Source organism: Podarcis filfolensis (assembly GCF_964270895.1).
Source record: "Podarcis filfolensis genome assembly, chromosome: 7".
Classification (NCBI taxonomy): Eukaryota; Metazoa; Chordata; class Lepidosauria; order Squamata; family Lacertidae; genus Podarcis; species Podarcis filfolensis.
Genome location: NC_139603.1, coordinates 68,099,377 through 68,116,971, shown reverse-complemented (window position 1 = coordinate 68,116,971; position 17,595 = coordinate 68,099,377). Strand labels below are relative to the sequence as shown.

At 39.1% G+C, this 17,595-nt stretch overlaps 1 protein-coding gene across 7 annotated transcripts in view; it reads right to left on the bottom strand.

Moving 5' to 3' along the window:
- The window catches only part of VPS13B (vacuolar protein sorting 13 homolog B), a 358,520-nt gene that overhangs the window by 173,778 nt on the left and 167,147 nt on the right, over positions 1-17,595 (bottom strand). For 6 of the 7 annotated variants that reach the window (XR_014550190.1, XM_083622696.1, XM_083622693.1 and 3 more), the window contains exons 24-27: positions 15,191-15,411; positions 8,544-8,750; positions 2,708-2,879; positions 1,525-1,639 (exon numbers count right to left, since the gene is read on the bottom strand). Coding sequence is in view for 5 of the 7 variants with exons in the window: in XM_083622696.1 (XP_083478822.1) it covers positions 1,525-1,639; positions 2,708-2,879; positions 8,544-8,750; positions 15,191-15,411 (715 nt within the window). In the remaining 2 variants the exon portion in view is untranslated. Of the gene's footprint in view, positions 1-303; positions 737-1,246; positions 1,640-2,707; positions 2,880-8,543; positions 8,751-15,190; positions 15,412-17,595 lie in introns of those variants that run through there. The other variant, XR_014550191.1, reaches the window with a different exon arrangement.

The following is a 17,595-nucleotide window of genomic DNA, read 5'->3' as shown; positions in this document are numbered from 1 at the left end:
ATATAATTAATGTGAAATACAAAACATCAGCTTCTGGTTTCATAGTTATGAAATCCAGCTTCGTGTCTTAAGCTAACCACCATGATAAAATGATTAGAAAGGTAACCTTAAATAATCTTCAGTTTGTACCATAAGACTACATATTGCTCTCCAGAGACTATGAAGGTAAATATTTGTATCAAACCTACAGATATTAGCAGAGGCATGTTCTTTGTCACACTGAGTATATTCTTCTTATTACAACTAATGCTGCTTTCTTCCATGTGCAAATTGCGGCAAAGCAATATCACTTCAAATCATCTCTTTTTTATTTGTATTATTATTACTACCACTAAAGACAGAGGTGACTAATCAGCAGCCCACTGGCCATATTTGAGAATCCAATCTGTTTTTGTGGACTGCCAAAATGTGTAATTTCAAAAAGCACATTAAAAATATTAGAGATTTCTATTTACACACACACACACACACAATGCTATGATGCCATGATGCCAATAGGCTTTTTGTGGGGCACCCCATGCCTCCCCATCTAAAAATTTTCCATTAATTATTATTTTATTTGCTGGATGAGTAATGGAGTGATAAAAATATTTTATTTAAAATTGTGTAGAATAGCTGATGGGAAAGACCTTTGGAAGCTTTGAGAATGGGAAGATGGAAGCTTACTGCATCTAAGTGAGTTGTAATTCCTCTTAACTTTTCAGGAAATCACCATTGCTGACAGCCTCTGCCTCTGCTGAACCTCGGTTGTGTTTCATGCCAATGCTGAGCATAATGTACAATAAAGGGAACGAGAATGAAAGAAACAACACCCCAGAACACAGACTCTGTAAGGAAGGGGGAGGGAGTGCGGAGACCCAGTTAAGAGAAGAGTAGCATCTATATGTGATTAGTCGCAACCACCTAGCAGAGTGTGGCCCTGGACACCACCAAGGGACTCAGCTCGGAATAATGTTCCTGGTAAGTTCCCAACACTGTATTCTAAGATGAGCATGGGAGGTGCCTCTGTGAGATATACCCCAGCTAACCTCTGATAGGTGGCCGTGTATGGTCTACTACAGCAATCATCTCCCAGAGATGTATGGTAGAAAAGGCAGGTGAGGATGTTGGCTGCTCTAGTGGAATGTGCTGTTGGATAGTGACAATGAGGTTAAAAAAAGAGAAGTATGCACTGGAAAGGAGCAAGTGGGTACTATTCCAGGCAATGCAGGAAATGAAACGGAGGTTCAGCAGAGGGAGGAGCTGCTGGCAAAAAGAACGAGTTAATCTCATTCTCAGCTTTCTAAGTGGTAGAAGGAACCCCTTGACACCTCTAATGCTCAACGCAGAGCTGCAGTTATCCTCACACCCACTTTCACACTTCAGCCGCAGCCCCTGAAATGTTGATCATGAGTCAATGCCTGAAATGGGTTAGCCACCCCAATAAAAAAGAAGAGTAAAATGTTTCTACATGAGCACTAACAAATAATAATAATAATAATAATAATAATAATAATAATAATGCACATAAGGTGTGGTTGCTACCTGTTTCTGTAGTGATCAATATTGAAGCTTTCTATTTTACATTTGACTTTAGTGTAGACATCTTGTACATCTACTGAGGCACTGAGGTCTTCTAATTCACCAACAACACATATTTCTGCAGTATAAATAAATATCCAATGAAAATAAGCCATGAGTTTGAACCCTTAAGAAGTTGTCATTTTATATTTGCATCGACCACATTTTATTCGAAGTTCTCTACCCCAAAAATGAAATCTTCCTATACAGCTATTGCAGTTATTCCATAAAAGGTGGCAAGTTGGATTGCAAAGGAATAGCTCTGCAGCTAATTCCGGCTGCTTGGCGCTTGACTGCACACCCTGCATTTAGAAGGATCAGTTGTATTTGGGGGCTCTCAACTGGGAACTCCAAAGTGCAGCTGATCCATGCAGGGGTTGCAGCCAGTGCTGATAAGCTTTTGCCAGGGATAGACTGCACTCTGGAGTTCCTGAGTGAGACCGACACGAGGGGAGCTTGCATTTGGTACCTTGTTTGAAGGGCATCAAATACAAGCCCTGCTTGTCAAGAAACAACTGAGACCATACTTTGAGGCCTCCTTCTCTCTGCAGTGCCTTCTGTCCTCTGAAAAACTACTCCAGGTAGTTATGGAATTCAGTGGAACATTATGGGAGGTGACACTGGGGGTAGGGGAGCTGTAATGGAAAAGTGGAATCTTAAAAGTCCTTATTCTGATAGGAGTCCCTGATTGATCTCAGATCTTTCTGTGAACACAAGGAGCCCTTCCATTTGTAGGAGGGCAATTCTGGATCCAACCCCAAATATATAAGCAATCTCCAAGCAGCCATAAAAAAGCAGCATTTGCCAAATAGTAATCTGTTGCAAAGGTTGGATGCACTGGCTGGAAAAAAGAAGTTAGTCACAGATGCACTGGGGTTGGAGAGTAGCAAGTTAAGATTTTAATCTTTCTGGGCTTATCTTATTATTTAGGTGGATGGGATTCTATATTTGTTTTGTCATTTTAACTGCAACGTACCCTGAGCTTTCACTGTTGAGTTTGACTTAAATATTCAAATAAATAAGTCTGAAGACTATAGATTTAGGACTCCCAAATGCCATCTCTGTTAATACTAGAAAACTTGTTGGAACAAAACTGCCAGGTAACTTCAAATTACTAGTTTTGTTTTATAAATTCTGTAGGCAATACCTGTTCCTTTACTTTCTGGATCTGGTGCAAATAACTTGACAGTGAGTTTTGGCAACATCCACTGCATCCATAAGCTAACACGTCCACTTGATACGCCAATATTGCTTGTTGTTTGTTCTAAGGTAACAGAATCTGAGAACGGAGAATCATCGCCACCTTGTAGAGATTCACCCTGCCAAAAAACCCAAACCCCAAAACATTAGTAGAAACCTAACATAAATGTATCATATTCAGATCCAATCTATATAAAATACATTTGTAATATGCTTTTCTGTATGATCTTTTTGTTGTGTTTATATCTCTTTCTCCTGCTCCCTAGATACAAAAAAGACCATGGAAGATTCAACAGAATTACAATGCAGAGGCAGAAAAGAGTGGGATTTTGGCTGAGTATGCCTGAAGGTGGTAATGGGCTGGATGAAGACACAAGACACTGAAGTTGAATCCCAACAAGGCAAAGGTGTTGTGAGTTGATGGTTCTCAGGTCTAATAATTGAGTAAATGGCCTCTTTTGGATGGGGTTGTATTCCTTTTGAGGCAACAGGTACTTAACTTCAGGGTACTCCCCTGATCCAATTTTTTCAACGGAGTTTGAAGTAGTGTCAGTGTCATGGAGTGCCTATTCTGGTTCATCAGCTAGTGCCATTCCTAGATGGAGAAATTCAGGCCACAGTAACCCATGCATTGGTGACCTACTGGCAAGATTACTATAATGCACTCTAAACTGAGCTGCCCTTGATGCCCTTGAATGCAACTGCTAGAATATTGTCAGGTTCAGTTGTCCAGAACAATATAATACTACTTCTGAAGAGTTGGTACTGGCTGCCTACATGCTACTGAGCCCAATTCAAGATATAGTGCAGGGGTGTCCAAATGGTCATTTAGTGAGCAATCCTTTGTTGTCTGCTGTAACGCTGCATCCATCTGTTAGCGGCTGTATTGTAGGTGAGCAATTTATTTTAATTCTGCACACTTATTGTTTAAAAAAAGGTACCCAACTTTGGGAAGCTCCCCCCTAAAAAAAGCTCAACAGCTTAGACCTGCTCCTCTAAAAATAGCTCAACAACTCTGAAATCCCTTCCCCTTCCCCCCCCCCCGGGAGTAGATCGCAGTCTCTTGGGAGTTGGACGTCCCTACTTAACAAGCCCCCCCCTCCTTCCCACCACTCTTTTGTAGCTAAACAACCTACATCCATCATTATATTTTCACCTTCTTGCATCAAGTTTTTCCTCAAAAAATTCATCTAAATTTCATATAAACTTTTGAAAACCAGTTACAATGCATTTGACTTGGTCAGGCACAAAAGCATGTAACAGACAAATAACTTGGGACGAACACTAAAAATTAAAAGCGACGAAGAGTCAGAATCAACCTTCTGCAAGAGGAATGTATGGATTTACCATAACAGAAGTAAACAAATGTATCTTATTAGGAGTCAAAGTATTACTTGTTTAAAACATGAAAACGTGTTCTCTGTTGGTCCAAAAGTGAAGTTCAAGTCAGTTTTGATGTTCTCTGGATAGGTTTGCTGCTCCCAAGTGGTTTAATTTTAATAAAAGAATAGTTTTCCATGTGCTTGAAAGCAGTAGCATTGCAGAACTTCTTTGTTGATCATTTTCAGAGTTAGATCTGCCAAACTATAGTTTATAGTCTATATATGTATATGGCAGCAGCTGAGGAGGCTCCTACCCTCATCACATATATATGATTTTTTTACTGACCTAATTGCAAAAATGATTCATTTTCATGACAAAAGATCTATCCTAACAATAGTAAACAAAAAGTTATAGAAAGAAGAAAATAACAAGGTCATGGCAATATTTGATATTTATAAATTGGATTTTTAAAAACCTTTTGCATTCAGCTGTTTCAGACTTTAATCTGAGATGTAGGACTTCCTTCCAGAGAAATCTGTTTTGTGTTTAGCAGTTGGAAGTTACAGATATCTCTGCAATGTTTGAAGAAAAAAAACCGAGTGTGGGAAAAGGCTTCAGAATATATTCTGAATATATGAGAAATTCAATCATTCTCCACAGATAATCAACTGGTTATTAATTAGGGCATAACTTCACCTGTGGTAGCATTAATTAAATCCATGGAGCCTAACATAAATTAAGCATTTCAGAAATATTCAATGATTCTCCACAGAAGGAATGAGTATGTAATTATCTACCACATGTTTAACTTTCAAGGACTCAAATCTGTGTTCCAGTGAATACAATAGCAAACCTAGCAAATTCTCAGAAGTACACTACAAATGTTATCTGAGCCGACAACACTTCTTAGGTAATAACGGCATGAAAATATCACATAATATCTCATTGTATGAACCAAACATTACAGAAAATCTATCACAGATGCATGGGTCATCATGCCCTTGCTTCTGAAGTATACAGAAATGTAAATTGTTCAATGTTTTTCTCATTCCTTGTCAAATATAAGAAAAGGAAAAAATGCTCAAAGATGATTGCTCAAAACATCTCCCATTTTATGGCTTAATCCAAGTTGCGGGAAGAAATGAGCAACTGCTGGTGTGACTTTAGCTGAGAATGTAAACTGCATAGAAAACTGGTTGTGCAATTAAGACAACACAAGACAAACTGCACAGAGAATGATTTTAATGTCCTGATTAGAACTGTCTAAAATCATGTTTCACACAAACAGCTTTGCATGCAGTTTGTGTTTTTGGAGGCCTTCATAACAATGGGTCCCATGATGGGTGCCAAACTAGCTCTTCCAAACATGAAATTGAAAGCTGTCTAGACACTTTTGGACAGACTGGGGAATAATTTCTTGCTATAAATTCTAATACTATTTTAAAAAATAAATTTCATTTTTTATTTTTGAAATATTAGGTTCCAATCAAAATGTTAGGAATAATGACAAGAAACATTTTTATTTCTCATTCCACTTTATTTCGAATTCCTAATCCCTCACATGCATATTTAAGTAAATCTATGCCTTAATTTTCCACTTTGCATCCAAATCCATAAAAATGCCAGAATCTAGAAGGCTGAACTATTTTCCCACCCCTCCTCATGCCAAGCCCTAAAGTACACAGTTTAATTCTTTTGCCAGTTCTTGCAAATTGACCCAAAATAGTGAGTTTATTTTTCTAGGAGAATTTATCTTTATTCATCTGGAGGAACCAAACATATAGGACCTTCATCCTTGGCCCGCATTAAAGCTCAGGGATGATCAGAGTTTTGGGCAAATTACTGCTCTGCCTTATCAAAATAACTTCTGTGTTTCTGTTCAATCATACAGCTTCCCCAAGGACTAAACACTTCCTCAACTGTTTGTACTTAAGTAAACAGTAACAAGTGGCCTGTTGTACTCTATACTACCTTCGCTCCAATACAGGGGTGGTAAAAATGATTAACTGTTTCTAAGCTCTGGTGCTTAAGCCTCTCACTCATGTTTCCATCTTAGCCACCACCCAGTTTGAAAGTCAGGAATCCTGATAGCTTTGCACACATAAGAGAGCAGCACTCCCTATCAACCTGTCAGCATGAAAAGAATTACTCACAGCTTAAATGTATAAATCATCTATGGATAGTATAAATAAATACTTCATATGCTATTTAATACAAACAATTGTTGGAGTGGGTCATACCACCCCAACCCCCCCCCCAAGTTCATTTATGGAAAGACTTGTATACTTGAAAGAACTTTGAGGGGTGAAACATTTCAAAATAATCATTCTGGTCCCAAAGAGAAGTAGTATGCTTTAACTGTGAAATGTCTGAAGTCAAAAATTCATACAAAGGATGCAAGCGTATTTTTATTTGACAACGTTCAAGGCTTTAAACATAAATTGTACTGGATGTATAAACAAAACAGTAACAAATTTCAGAGCAGTCCCCCTTCCAACAATAATCTAAATATATCCAGGAAATGTTACACCGTACCATGTTCCAGTAATTGAAACATAGCTAAAATATTATAAACCCTGATGAAACAAACTCTTTTAAACTTAATGAGTTTACTATACTATTATTGTTCATAATACAGAGTAAAAGAAGTTAACAATATCTGAGAAGCTATATGCAGATCTCAGATGATTCCTGATTCAGAGATTTATGGTCTCTAAATCTAACCTATTTTCTCTTGGACTCCTTTTCTTTAATAATTTCTGCAATCAAATTCTGAACATCTGCTGTTGTTGCTCTTGCTGCCTCCCCAGCCTAAGAACAATGCAGGTGCTATAAACAAGGTAGGTGGTACAGTCCAAGTCAAGCACCATCACAGCCTCTTCAAGGGGGCAGAATCTACTGGTGTCCCTAGCACTATTCTCCACCAAGAGAATCCTTTGAAAGTAAATCCTGGTCCGTACCAAAAGATAATCCAAAAGGAACTTTTGGCAGAGTCAAGAAAGACCTTATCCTGTGCTTGGTTTTCCCATCAGCTATCAACTAATATATTTGTTCTAATGTAACTAGGAAAACGCTTCTCTAAGGAAGCAGGGGGAAGTTTATTTCTTGCTCCCTTTTTAAACAAAGCTACTACATGCTGAAGCACCCTGGAATTAGAATGCCATGAGAGAGACTGAAACATAGCTTGCCAATATGGCCTACTTAAACAAATCATTACAAAACATAGTATATTTTTACTATCAATTTGCAGAGCAATTGGCTAGGTGCTCATGGAAACCTATTGAGTCAGATCTGATGTTAGAAGAAAGCTAGCTGAAGCTAAAATGAGGTAATTTATGAGTAACGAAGTATAATGGATAACTACCAAAATACAATAAAAATCTAGGTTGTTGGGTGGGTTTTTTTGCTTAAAGTAGAAATTGCCTAAAGCAGTTTTGCTGAACCTATGGCCCTCCAGATGTTGTTGAACTCCAACTCTCATCAATCCTGCGGGTCAGAAATGAGGGGAACTGGAGTTCAACAACATCTAGGAGGGCCACAGATCCCCCAACCAGGGCCAAAAGTGTTTCAAGGAAGGAAGGAAGGATGGAAGGAAGGAAGGAGAAGAAAAGGAAAAGGAAAAGGAAAAGGAAAAGGAAAAGGAAAAGGAAAAGGAAAAGGAAAAGGAAAAGGAAAAGGAAAAGGAAAAGGAAAAGGAAAAGGAAAAGGAAAATCATTATCGGACAGGCATTCCTTTAGAATTTTGCTTTGTTTCCCCCGTGGGCAAAGCTTACAAATCACATATAGGTTTTGCCATTGGCTTAAGTAGGATAGTTAGACCAGACTTGATTGAGCTAATATGAAAACGAGTGAGATGGTTATATATAGATCCACCTAAAAGAGACAGGGAATGGCATTCTATCTGCAGCAGCACAAGATGGCTCTTCATCTTTCTGAATGATAGTCAATATAATTTGCAACTCTATCCAGAAAGTGCAAACTAAAAGTATGCTCCACAAGACAGTGGGAGCCAGAGTGATGTGGCTGCTTCATTCAGGCAGGAGCAAAAAGCTGATTGGGAGCTGCCCACATTCCCAAAGAGCTTCTTCTCTTGCCTCGTGACCAATCCAGTGACCTCATGATTCCAAGTGGAGAACTGTGCTTAATCAAAGGCAGAAGCAACAGCTTCCAATCTCCTCCTCACTGCTGCACCTGGATAGTGAGGGGGTGGAGAAGGACAAGCCTAAGGCTCACTGCAGCTCATTTACGTGACAATAAACCATGAACGCATTCATAATGTTCTTATTTGTATCACTTCTTTCTGTCTTGTGAAGGTTTGATGTTGAGCATGATTCATTAAACCTCAATGAATATTTATCCATGTTCATTTATTTACATCTTTTATCTTATTGATTCCTATTTGGTCACTTGCTCAGACTCTTAGCCAATTACCATAGCATGCCAATATAATTTTTAATTACCTCTGTAGTTGTCCCAATGTCAGCAGATGGGCTACATGTGCTGGTATCTGGTGGAGCTGTCCCAACACTACTTTTTACGGGGGAGCCTGGAGGTGCAGGTCCTGAAGTGGATTCTGTATAAGCTGGAGGGTGGTGCAAAATACCCTTCTTCTGAATCTTATTCCAGACTTTGTTCATTATATCTGCTAGTTCATACAGCAGCTGCACCTTAAACGGGAAAAAGGTAATAAGGTTCAGCAAATCATTAAAACTTCAAGATTTGATAATGTAAAAATCCCAACCTCAGCATTTTAGCTATGGTAAAAAGCATGGAAGAAATGTAAAAGTACAGTATAAAAATGCAAGCCCTATGCAAGGTAGAGTTTTAATAAATACTTAAAAAAAAAACACTTTTTCACAGGCTCTTACAAATGTTCATCCCATTCAGTGGACTCACAATAATCTCAAATTCTAAAAACAAAGGCAATATAGTTTGCAAAATGCGAAATTATTTGTTCATGGTAGATATGAAGCTGTTCTCAGTATGCAGGGGAAAAAGTCTCTTGGAATGTGTCTTTTCAGTATTCACAAAACACTCTGTATAACTGTGCATTGTCTGACTCAGTTCTAAGGTATTTACACAAGGCTTCACAAATAAGCATTAATCATAGAATCTGTATGACAACAGTTTGCCACATACTGTATTTTAAAAAGAACAGGGAATCTGCAAACACAATACATAAGCAGATGCACAGCTGGACACCATACCCAGCTTGCCATTATTTGAGGGTGAGGGGAATCAAAATGTTCATATATTATAAAGAAGCTTCAGCCTCGGGACATATCCAGAGAATGACGTTGGCTTCTAATGTGGGCAGAACAGATGCAGAAAAACACTGTTGTCAGTTTAATTTTGATAGAAAACAGGACTTAATTTTGTACATCTGAGAATATGATTTATCCTCAGGTTTTGGTTTCACTGTCTTTATATAGCTACAGCGCTGGAGGTATTGGTTTTTTGTAAGAGCCCAAAATTCCTCTCAATTAATATTTTAATGTTTAATATTTAAATCAAACATTGATAGAAAGCAGTCCTCATGCAATTTGTCATACAGCTTTTTGTCAAGAGGGGTACTTTTTAAATTTATACATTTAACACTTTCAGTATTTACATAGGTAACTGTCATAAGGAAATTGATTATGGCACATGTGGATGGCAGTACAGCATAAAACTAATATTGTTAACATTGAAAAATATCTGACCTATTTCTAGTATACTTTGATAAGCTGATCAAGTGTCAATGATTCATGCAAGCCCTCTCTCCCAGTCTCCTGTGGCATGAAAATACTTTCTGAAATTTCAGTATTAGGCCACAGAAAAGATAAAGTGATACCTCGGTTCTCGAATTTAATCTGTTCTGGAAGTCTGTTCAACTCCTGAAACGTTCAAAAACCAAGGCATGGCTTCCAATTGGCTGCACTCAAGCAGAAGCTGCAGCGGATGTTCGGCTTCCGAAAGACATTCGAAAACCGGAACACTTACTTCTGGGTTTTTGGCATTCGGAAACCAATTTGTTTGTCAACTAAGCTGTTCGAGAACCAAGGTACCGCTGTACTTCTTAAAATCTTCACTGTATTATGGCAATGTGGATATCACATAATGCAATGACTTCCTGCTAAAAGCTACTAACAAACAGGATCCTAGCCTGAAGAATGGAAAGCTCCTTCCTGGTAAAAATCCTCTTTCAGCACCAATGTTACTGCAGGTAATGGCTTCCTAACCTTCACTGACAAAAACTTAAAAACTGACAGAGATGATTTTGTGGAGGATTTTGTTACCTCAAGCCAAATTCCAATGTACCTTGGAGCGCAAGACTGTCACAAACAAAACTATGTGAGTTATGTCAGGAGAAGACAAAACTATATATAACCTGTTCCCTTGATCAGTTTTTGCATGATAAACTATGTGAGACTCCTTAGAGGTTAAAATTGATTGGGACAAGAAAATACCGTAATTCCCAAAATCAATAGATTTTGTGGGATCTATCTTGCCCCAGACACTTTTATTTACAGAAAGAAAATTGTGGCCAAAATTTGGGAACACTGTTTGTAACTATGGAAGTGGCACTATCCTAGAAGGGCTATGGCATACATTTCTTTCTGTGCTAAGCTCTTCAACGGAAAGTATACTTGGAGGTTTTCAACCACATTTTTGGTAAGAAAACATTTTAAAGAGTATCTGAAACCATCTGCCAATAAACTGCTTAATTGTGGTTACAGAAGAAGAGAGAAGGAAAGTGAGTGGAGGGACGAGGAGGGAATACAAGTATCCAAAGCAGGCTCCAGATTTATGTATATATTTATAAAAATATTTCTATTCTGCCTTTCTGTTTACAAAGGGCATTCAAGCCAGCTTGCAAGACAAATCAATATAATGAAACTCAATACAAATGTTTCAAAAGCACCCTAACCAAGAACAGCATTAAACATCACAATTAATAAATTAGATTGGTTAACAAGGAGCCAGTGTTATACTTGTAGAGGCCGTAGCAGAGTACTCTTTCTAAAACAAAAAAACAATGTAACAGTAAAACCATATACCTAACAATTCTTCTTCAGGGTTTAGCCAAATATTTGCAAGGCAAAGTAAAAAAAGACAAAAACCATCAATTGTCTTTCAGTTGCAGCATCTGTCCATTTCTGTGCCTTGTTATTGTATTATGGCAGCTTTTAATGGTGCTTTTTCATAACACTTTCTTAAGGCACAAGTAAATAAGCAATCAAGAAAATATACACATCACTCTGGTTCCTGGCTCCTTTTTATCTTGTTGTGAAGCCTGAAGGTGGTGTAGAATTCGAGATCTCACACCCCTGCTGAGAAATGTATTCTGAAACAGAGATGTCACCAACACGTGTTGAGATTCCTGAATTGCAGGGGGTTGGACTAGATGACACTCGGGATCCCTTCCAACTCTACAATTTTATGATTCTATGATTCAGAATAGTTGTGCCTGAGATGCCTATCTGCAAGCAAGCTTTTGCAAGCTGTATTGAACCTAAATCTATAACGTACACCATGGATGTATACCGTATTTTTCGCTCTATAAGACGCACCAGACCACAAGACGCACCTAGTTTTTGGAGGAGGAAAACAAGAAAAAAATATTCTGAATCTCAGAAGCCAGAACAGCAAGAGGGATCGCTGCACAGTGAAAGCAGCAATCCCTCTTGCTGTTCTGGCTTCTGGGATAGCTGTGCAGCCTGCATTCGCTCCATAAGACGCGCACACACATTTCCCCTTACTTTTTAGGAGGAAAAAGGTGAGTCTTATAGAGCAAAAAAGACGTAAATGGCCTACTTTCCCATGGGAAGAACACAAAAAACTAAAATACCTATGTGTTGTTTGCACACAAAATATGGAAAGATACCATTTCTGTAACATGAAAGAAACACTAAACAACCCTGCAGAAGAACTAAGGTTTCACTTGCTGGTTATAAATGTATCCGATTATATTTTATTAACTGCATTTGATTATAAAGAGGGTGGTGGTTTCTATTTAGCATGTTGGTGGCAACTCTGAAGTGAGCTGTTTGATCATTCCCATATATGCAGATAATAATTTAAAGAGAGACAGTACTGGTGTGAGGTCCCTTTCATTCCCAACTCTGGCAATACTACTTAAATGTTGTGGTAGCTTTGGAAACTTATCTTCAAAATTAGAAGTATAGTATAATTAAAATCAAGACTGACAATCCAGAGATGAGCAAATCTCTTTTTAACAATGTACACACCCTATTCAAATCTTATAATAGGGGCCTCAGCACAAGAGAGAGCGCTGTTTTGAGTATCATGCTAGACACAGCGCAGATCCTATTAGATCCAAATCACGAGTTAGTGCATGCTTGCGCTAGCCTGAGCACATAGCTCTCCTGTGGCAATTGAGGCAACCTACACCAGCTAAACCTAGAACCTAAATGTTCTGAGCTGGGGAACAGGCTTAAGTCCCCTGCTCTATGCGTCACTGTCACATTTGAAGACAGAGACTACTGCCTCTACCCCAGAAAAACAAGGCGTTCTCAAGCTAAGGAGACTAGCAGCTGTTGGGTCTTTCTATGAGCTGTCATTCAGAGTAATCTATTGTGCCTCCCACTACCAACAGGAATTTCCGGGCACCGACCAGGCTTGTGACAGCAACACTAACCCCTGTTAAACCCTTTGTCAAGGGTTTAAAAGGTGCTCAAAGGGAACTGATGAAAACACTCAGGAACTGATGAAAATATGCACGGTGGGAGCCCTGCCTTCAACCAAAGAGGCGGAGCCAACAACCCATCCTGCTGACCTGGGAATGGGAAAATTAGGAAGAACAGTCCTGCCTTTCCACAGAATGTTCAAGATACAGGTTATCCTATCCCGGAGGGCAATTTCAGTTGTACTGCTTAGCAACAAGCAGAGTAACGGTTCCACGCAAGAAACAGTAAGTTGATCTGTGAAATACAGGCCAGACGAATATCTGGCTTTTGCCTCACTGCCTCCGTCTGAGAAGCTTGAGGGTGGCAGTGGCTTGTTCGGCGATGGAGGTTCTTCACTAGAGCAGGTTCTAGGTACAATGAATTGTTGGCAATGTGTCAACAATAGACAGACAGAGATGCATGAGGCAATGCAAGAGGGAAAAGCAGCCGGAGAAAGTCACATAGTACCATGCTGATGAAAGAGGGGAAATCACATCGCACGCCAGACCCACAGATGTGCAATTAGCAGTTTTCTGGACTGTGCTATTTTGCTATAAACTGTGCTCTTTACATATAAAAATACATAGGAAAAATCTCATCAATTTGTATCTGAATTTGTAACTGTCAGGGAACTGCCATCAGTGCAGGAGGGAGAGAGGAAAAGCCGGATGGATTACAGAGAGCCCCCAAAGGTTGTGGAAAGCAGCTCCTCCTCGGCGGGGGAGAGTAACCACGCCTCCAGTGGAGAGGAGCTGCAGGGTTCGGAGGAGGCGAGGCGTTGCCAGGACACCTTGCCTGGGCAAAGCGGGGAGGGGAGAGGTCCACCTTTACCCACGCCCTACTTGTGCAGTAAGTTTCCGCGCAGAGAGGGGAGGCGCAGACTGGGCGTCAAGAACTTACTTTGCTGGGGAAAGTTTAAGCCCCGCCCACTCACGGATTCTACCAGTGAATGAGTCAGCCACGGGAGAGTGGCGCTCCGGACAGATAAAGTTTATTTTTGCAGCAAAAGCAAGGCTTCACAGCTGAACAGGGAGGTATTTGCCTGCTTGCTCTCGAGCAACCTCTTGAAAACATAACAGTAACATTTCCCTGCCTTCCACGCCAGCTACTGCAGAGGTGTTTCTGAAGTTTAGGTAACCCTCCAGAAGCATATGTGATGTGGCACAGGTGGTTGCAAATAGATGACAGAGAAGTGATGTCAATGCAAGAGAGTAACCCTTTAAAATAGCTATTATGCATATCATAATTTAGCAAATAATTATTCATAGGAATTTAATTACATGCCTGTCCTCTGTAGGCATGCATTAATTGCATCATCATATATTCCTTGATCATTTTCTCCCTCTTTCTTTTTAAAAGGAGCTGGTTTTGCATGAGAAGAACAGTGGCCAGAGCTCTGCTACGCTGCCCAAGCTGACAGCTTTTATTAGCTAAAGAAGAAAAAAAAATAAGAGGAAGAAGAGGGCGGGGGGGCAGCATGCTACTACCGTTAGAAACCCTCTTTACCAAAACCATTTTGGGATTGAACTGCAACCCCTGACATGACTGTCTCCAACTCAGCACCTTGCTAATGAGGGAGGAGGTGTTGTGCTCCACCCATGCAATCAAATACAATTAATACGCAAGCCTGGATCTGGTCGCTGTTAGACACGCCTTGATCACATCCAGATTAGATTATTGCAATCTGCTCTACAAGGAACTGTCTTTGAAGAGCACTTGGAATTTGAGTTGGTGCAGAATGCAGAATACAACAGCCAGATTGGGGCCTGTTTTGTTTTTGTTTCCTCCTTCCATCCCTGCTTCAGACAAAAGATGAAGATGCTGTTATTTCAATGTGCTTTTGGTGTGGGCAGTGACTGGAGACTTATTTTCCTGCTTCCCTTTTTGAATTTTACTGGCTTTTAAAAAATGTAATAATTACGTATATTTTAAATCTGTTTTATGCTCCAGTTGTGGTTAGTCACCTTGGGGTCTGCATGGATAGAAAGCCAGAGTGAAAGTATATAAATACATAAAGGAATAAATAGCCTTTCGCCTTAATGGACGGTATGTTATGCTGAACGAGAACAGGTATGTGCTAATTTGCACAAAGACTACATTAGATCATTTCAACAGATGCATCCACAGTGACAGCAAAGCTGGGCCCCAACATTGAACAGTACATCTGCAAGTCATTTCACTCCATCAGCCAAAAGATGCATTTATGTGCCGTAGCTATTACACTTTGAGACGAATTTAAATTACGAAAGTTAAAAGAGCTTCAAAGCAAATTGTAATCTAATCTAAGTACAGTGATCTTGATGGCTCCTTTTTTCTGAGGCTGGGGGGAGGGGGAGAGAGAGCTTTAAAAAAAGGTATTTCTTTTGCAAAACCCAGAATATTAATTCTTAAATCAACCATTTTTTATTTGCCCCAATAAATCAAATAAATGCACCAACCTGAGGATTTGAGCATTTTACTTCAAGAGATTCAAGGTCAACATGAAGGCACACAACGAATGAGTGCCTGGATTCAGATCCTGCAGCAGGTAGTGCCTGTGACGTAACTGCTAGAGTAGAAGTGCAGCCCATTGGTTCTATTATATTCAGGGTCATTTGCTGCCCAAGAAGAGTATATATGCTGAAATGATTCAGATTAATTGTCCAAGGAAAGGCATCACCTAGTGGATCAAGAAAAAAAAGCAAAATATTCAATACATAAACAAAATATCAAAAGCTTAATACATTAAATAAATTAACCCACCTCATGACTGGACGATTCCTGTACCAAATTAATAAAAAACAAACGCACGCTCAAATCAAATAATGATCACCAGCAACCACATTGTGTTGTGTAGAACTTAGAATTAACAAAGCCCTTATCATCTCCTGTTACATATAATAAACATATCAAGAATATCTGTTATTATATTCCATATTTTGCACCTATCCACGTAATGAACCCCCATATTGTCATATTGTTTTTATAGCAATCACCCATGGCTCTGCCAACATAGGTACTTTTAATTTCTATTGATTTCAGTAGGACAGATTTAAGACTATGCTCTCCCCTTCAATGGGACTTAGAATAATTTGGATTATTCTCCAATTTAAAACATCTCCTGCAGTGAAGAATTCTGATTACTGGGGTTCAAAAATAGATAAAACATCTAAAAATTGCTTAAAATGCCACATCATTGACAGCAAAGTTTTTAAAGAGAACAAATACAGGAATATGAGAAGAGGGCATGGCAGTTCTGGGTAATCATTCAATTTGAGATAATTGAACAGATTTTAGGGCTGTAGCAATTATAATCCTCCTCAGAGTAGACCCATTGGAATTAATGGATATAACTAACTTAGTTCCATTAAGCAGAAGTTGGCATAAGGAGATGATTCTAGGAGATGATTCTATCAGCGCAAATGTGTTTGCTATCCACCTACCTCAAGTTTGGGAAATGTATTTCCCTAACATGGAGAGCTACTATGCAACTGGAGAGTCCAAGCATGGCAACCTTCCAGACCAATAACAGTGGTAGCTGTGGGCTAAGAACACTCTCAGTAGTCCCCAAGTAATATTTCACTCCATTTACTTTGTTCGGCTCTTGGCAAAACCTTCTTAACATTTTACAGCCTGTTCTAAAAAGCTGAAATCTTGATCAACACTATCATTTACATTTTTACAAATGTACCATGAATTAAATATTTCCCTCCCTACCAACAATGGAAACTGCTGAGAGCAAGAACTCTGCTAAAGGAATGTTTATCCTTAATATGGGTAAGTAAAAAGACAAATCTATTTCTAATGCTTTAATGACCTAGAATCTGTTTTTAAAATGCTGATTGCCTCTGGAGGATCCCCTAAGCCTCCAGAGAATATATTTTTGTGGGGGATGCAGGATGCTGAGGGGAGAGAACAGGAAAGAGAAGCCCCATTGCATGAGGGGCAGTTCGCTGCACAGACAGCATTGGATGTCAACCATTATGTCTATAATACACATACAGATATATATGCCTACACATGCTTCTCTTTATATCAGGCAGGGTGGCATCAGCACTGAAAAGCAAAAAATTGTTTATCACAAGAACACTGAGGTTTTTCAATGGGGAACTGTGCTGAATGAAGATTCCACTCATTACAAACATGTGGACTGTAGATTCATCCAAAATGTAACCTATGGGGAGTTACTGTGCTGAAAGTCTACCTAGTCAAATGGTTTTGCTTTCATCCAGACTTACGGGTATATGTACAAATTCAGCTGAGCAAGTTCCGAGAACACTAGGTAGCAGTGTTTCAAATGATGAGGTGTATGGCCACAGTTGGGTTCAACTTTTGTTTTGATCTATGTACACAGATTAGCACTAGCTTTACATAGGTAACATTTACTGTGGTTTGGTGAATAATACTTCATAATATAAAAGGCAGGGGTAGAGATAGAATTAAATGGACACAGCTAGTTTTACTTGAGAGTTTAGAAAGAACATGTGAAGCATTTTATTTATTTATTTGCAAAAACACTGGATTTCATGAATATTGAATGTATCTTTTAATATACTGTACCTTCTGATACATCCAAACCACATTTTAAGGAAAGTCATAGAATGGAAACGTTGTATGTGATTTTGTGCACTAAGAAAGACCAATGGCAGTAAAAACAGGCACGACAGTTCAAGCCCTACCTATGTTCCTACCTAAATCTGAGTAAATCTGAATTTGATAGATCTTACTCTCAGGTAAATGAGATTAGGACTGCAGCCTAAACTATCATTTTAAACAACACTGCACAAATACAGATGAAATGTACGTCTATGGTTAACATAAGCTAGTTTAAGAAATTCATATAGTGTACGGCCTAAAATATGGA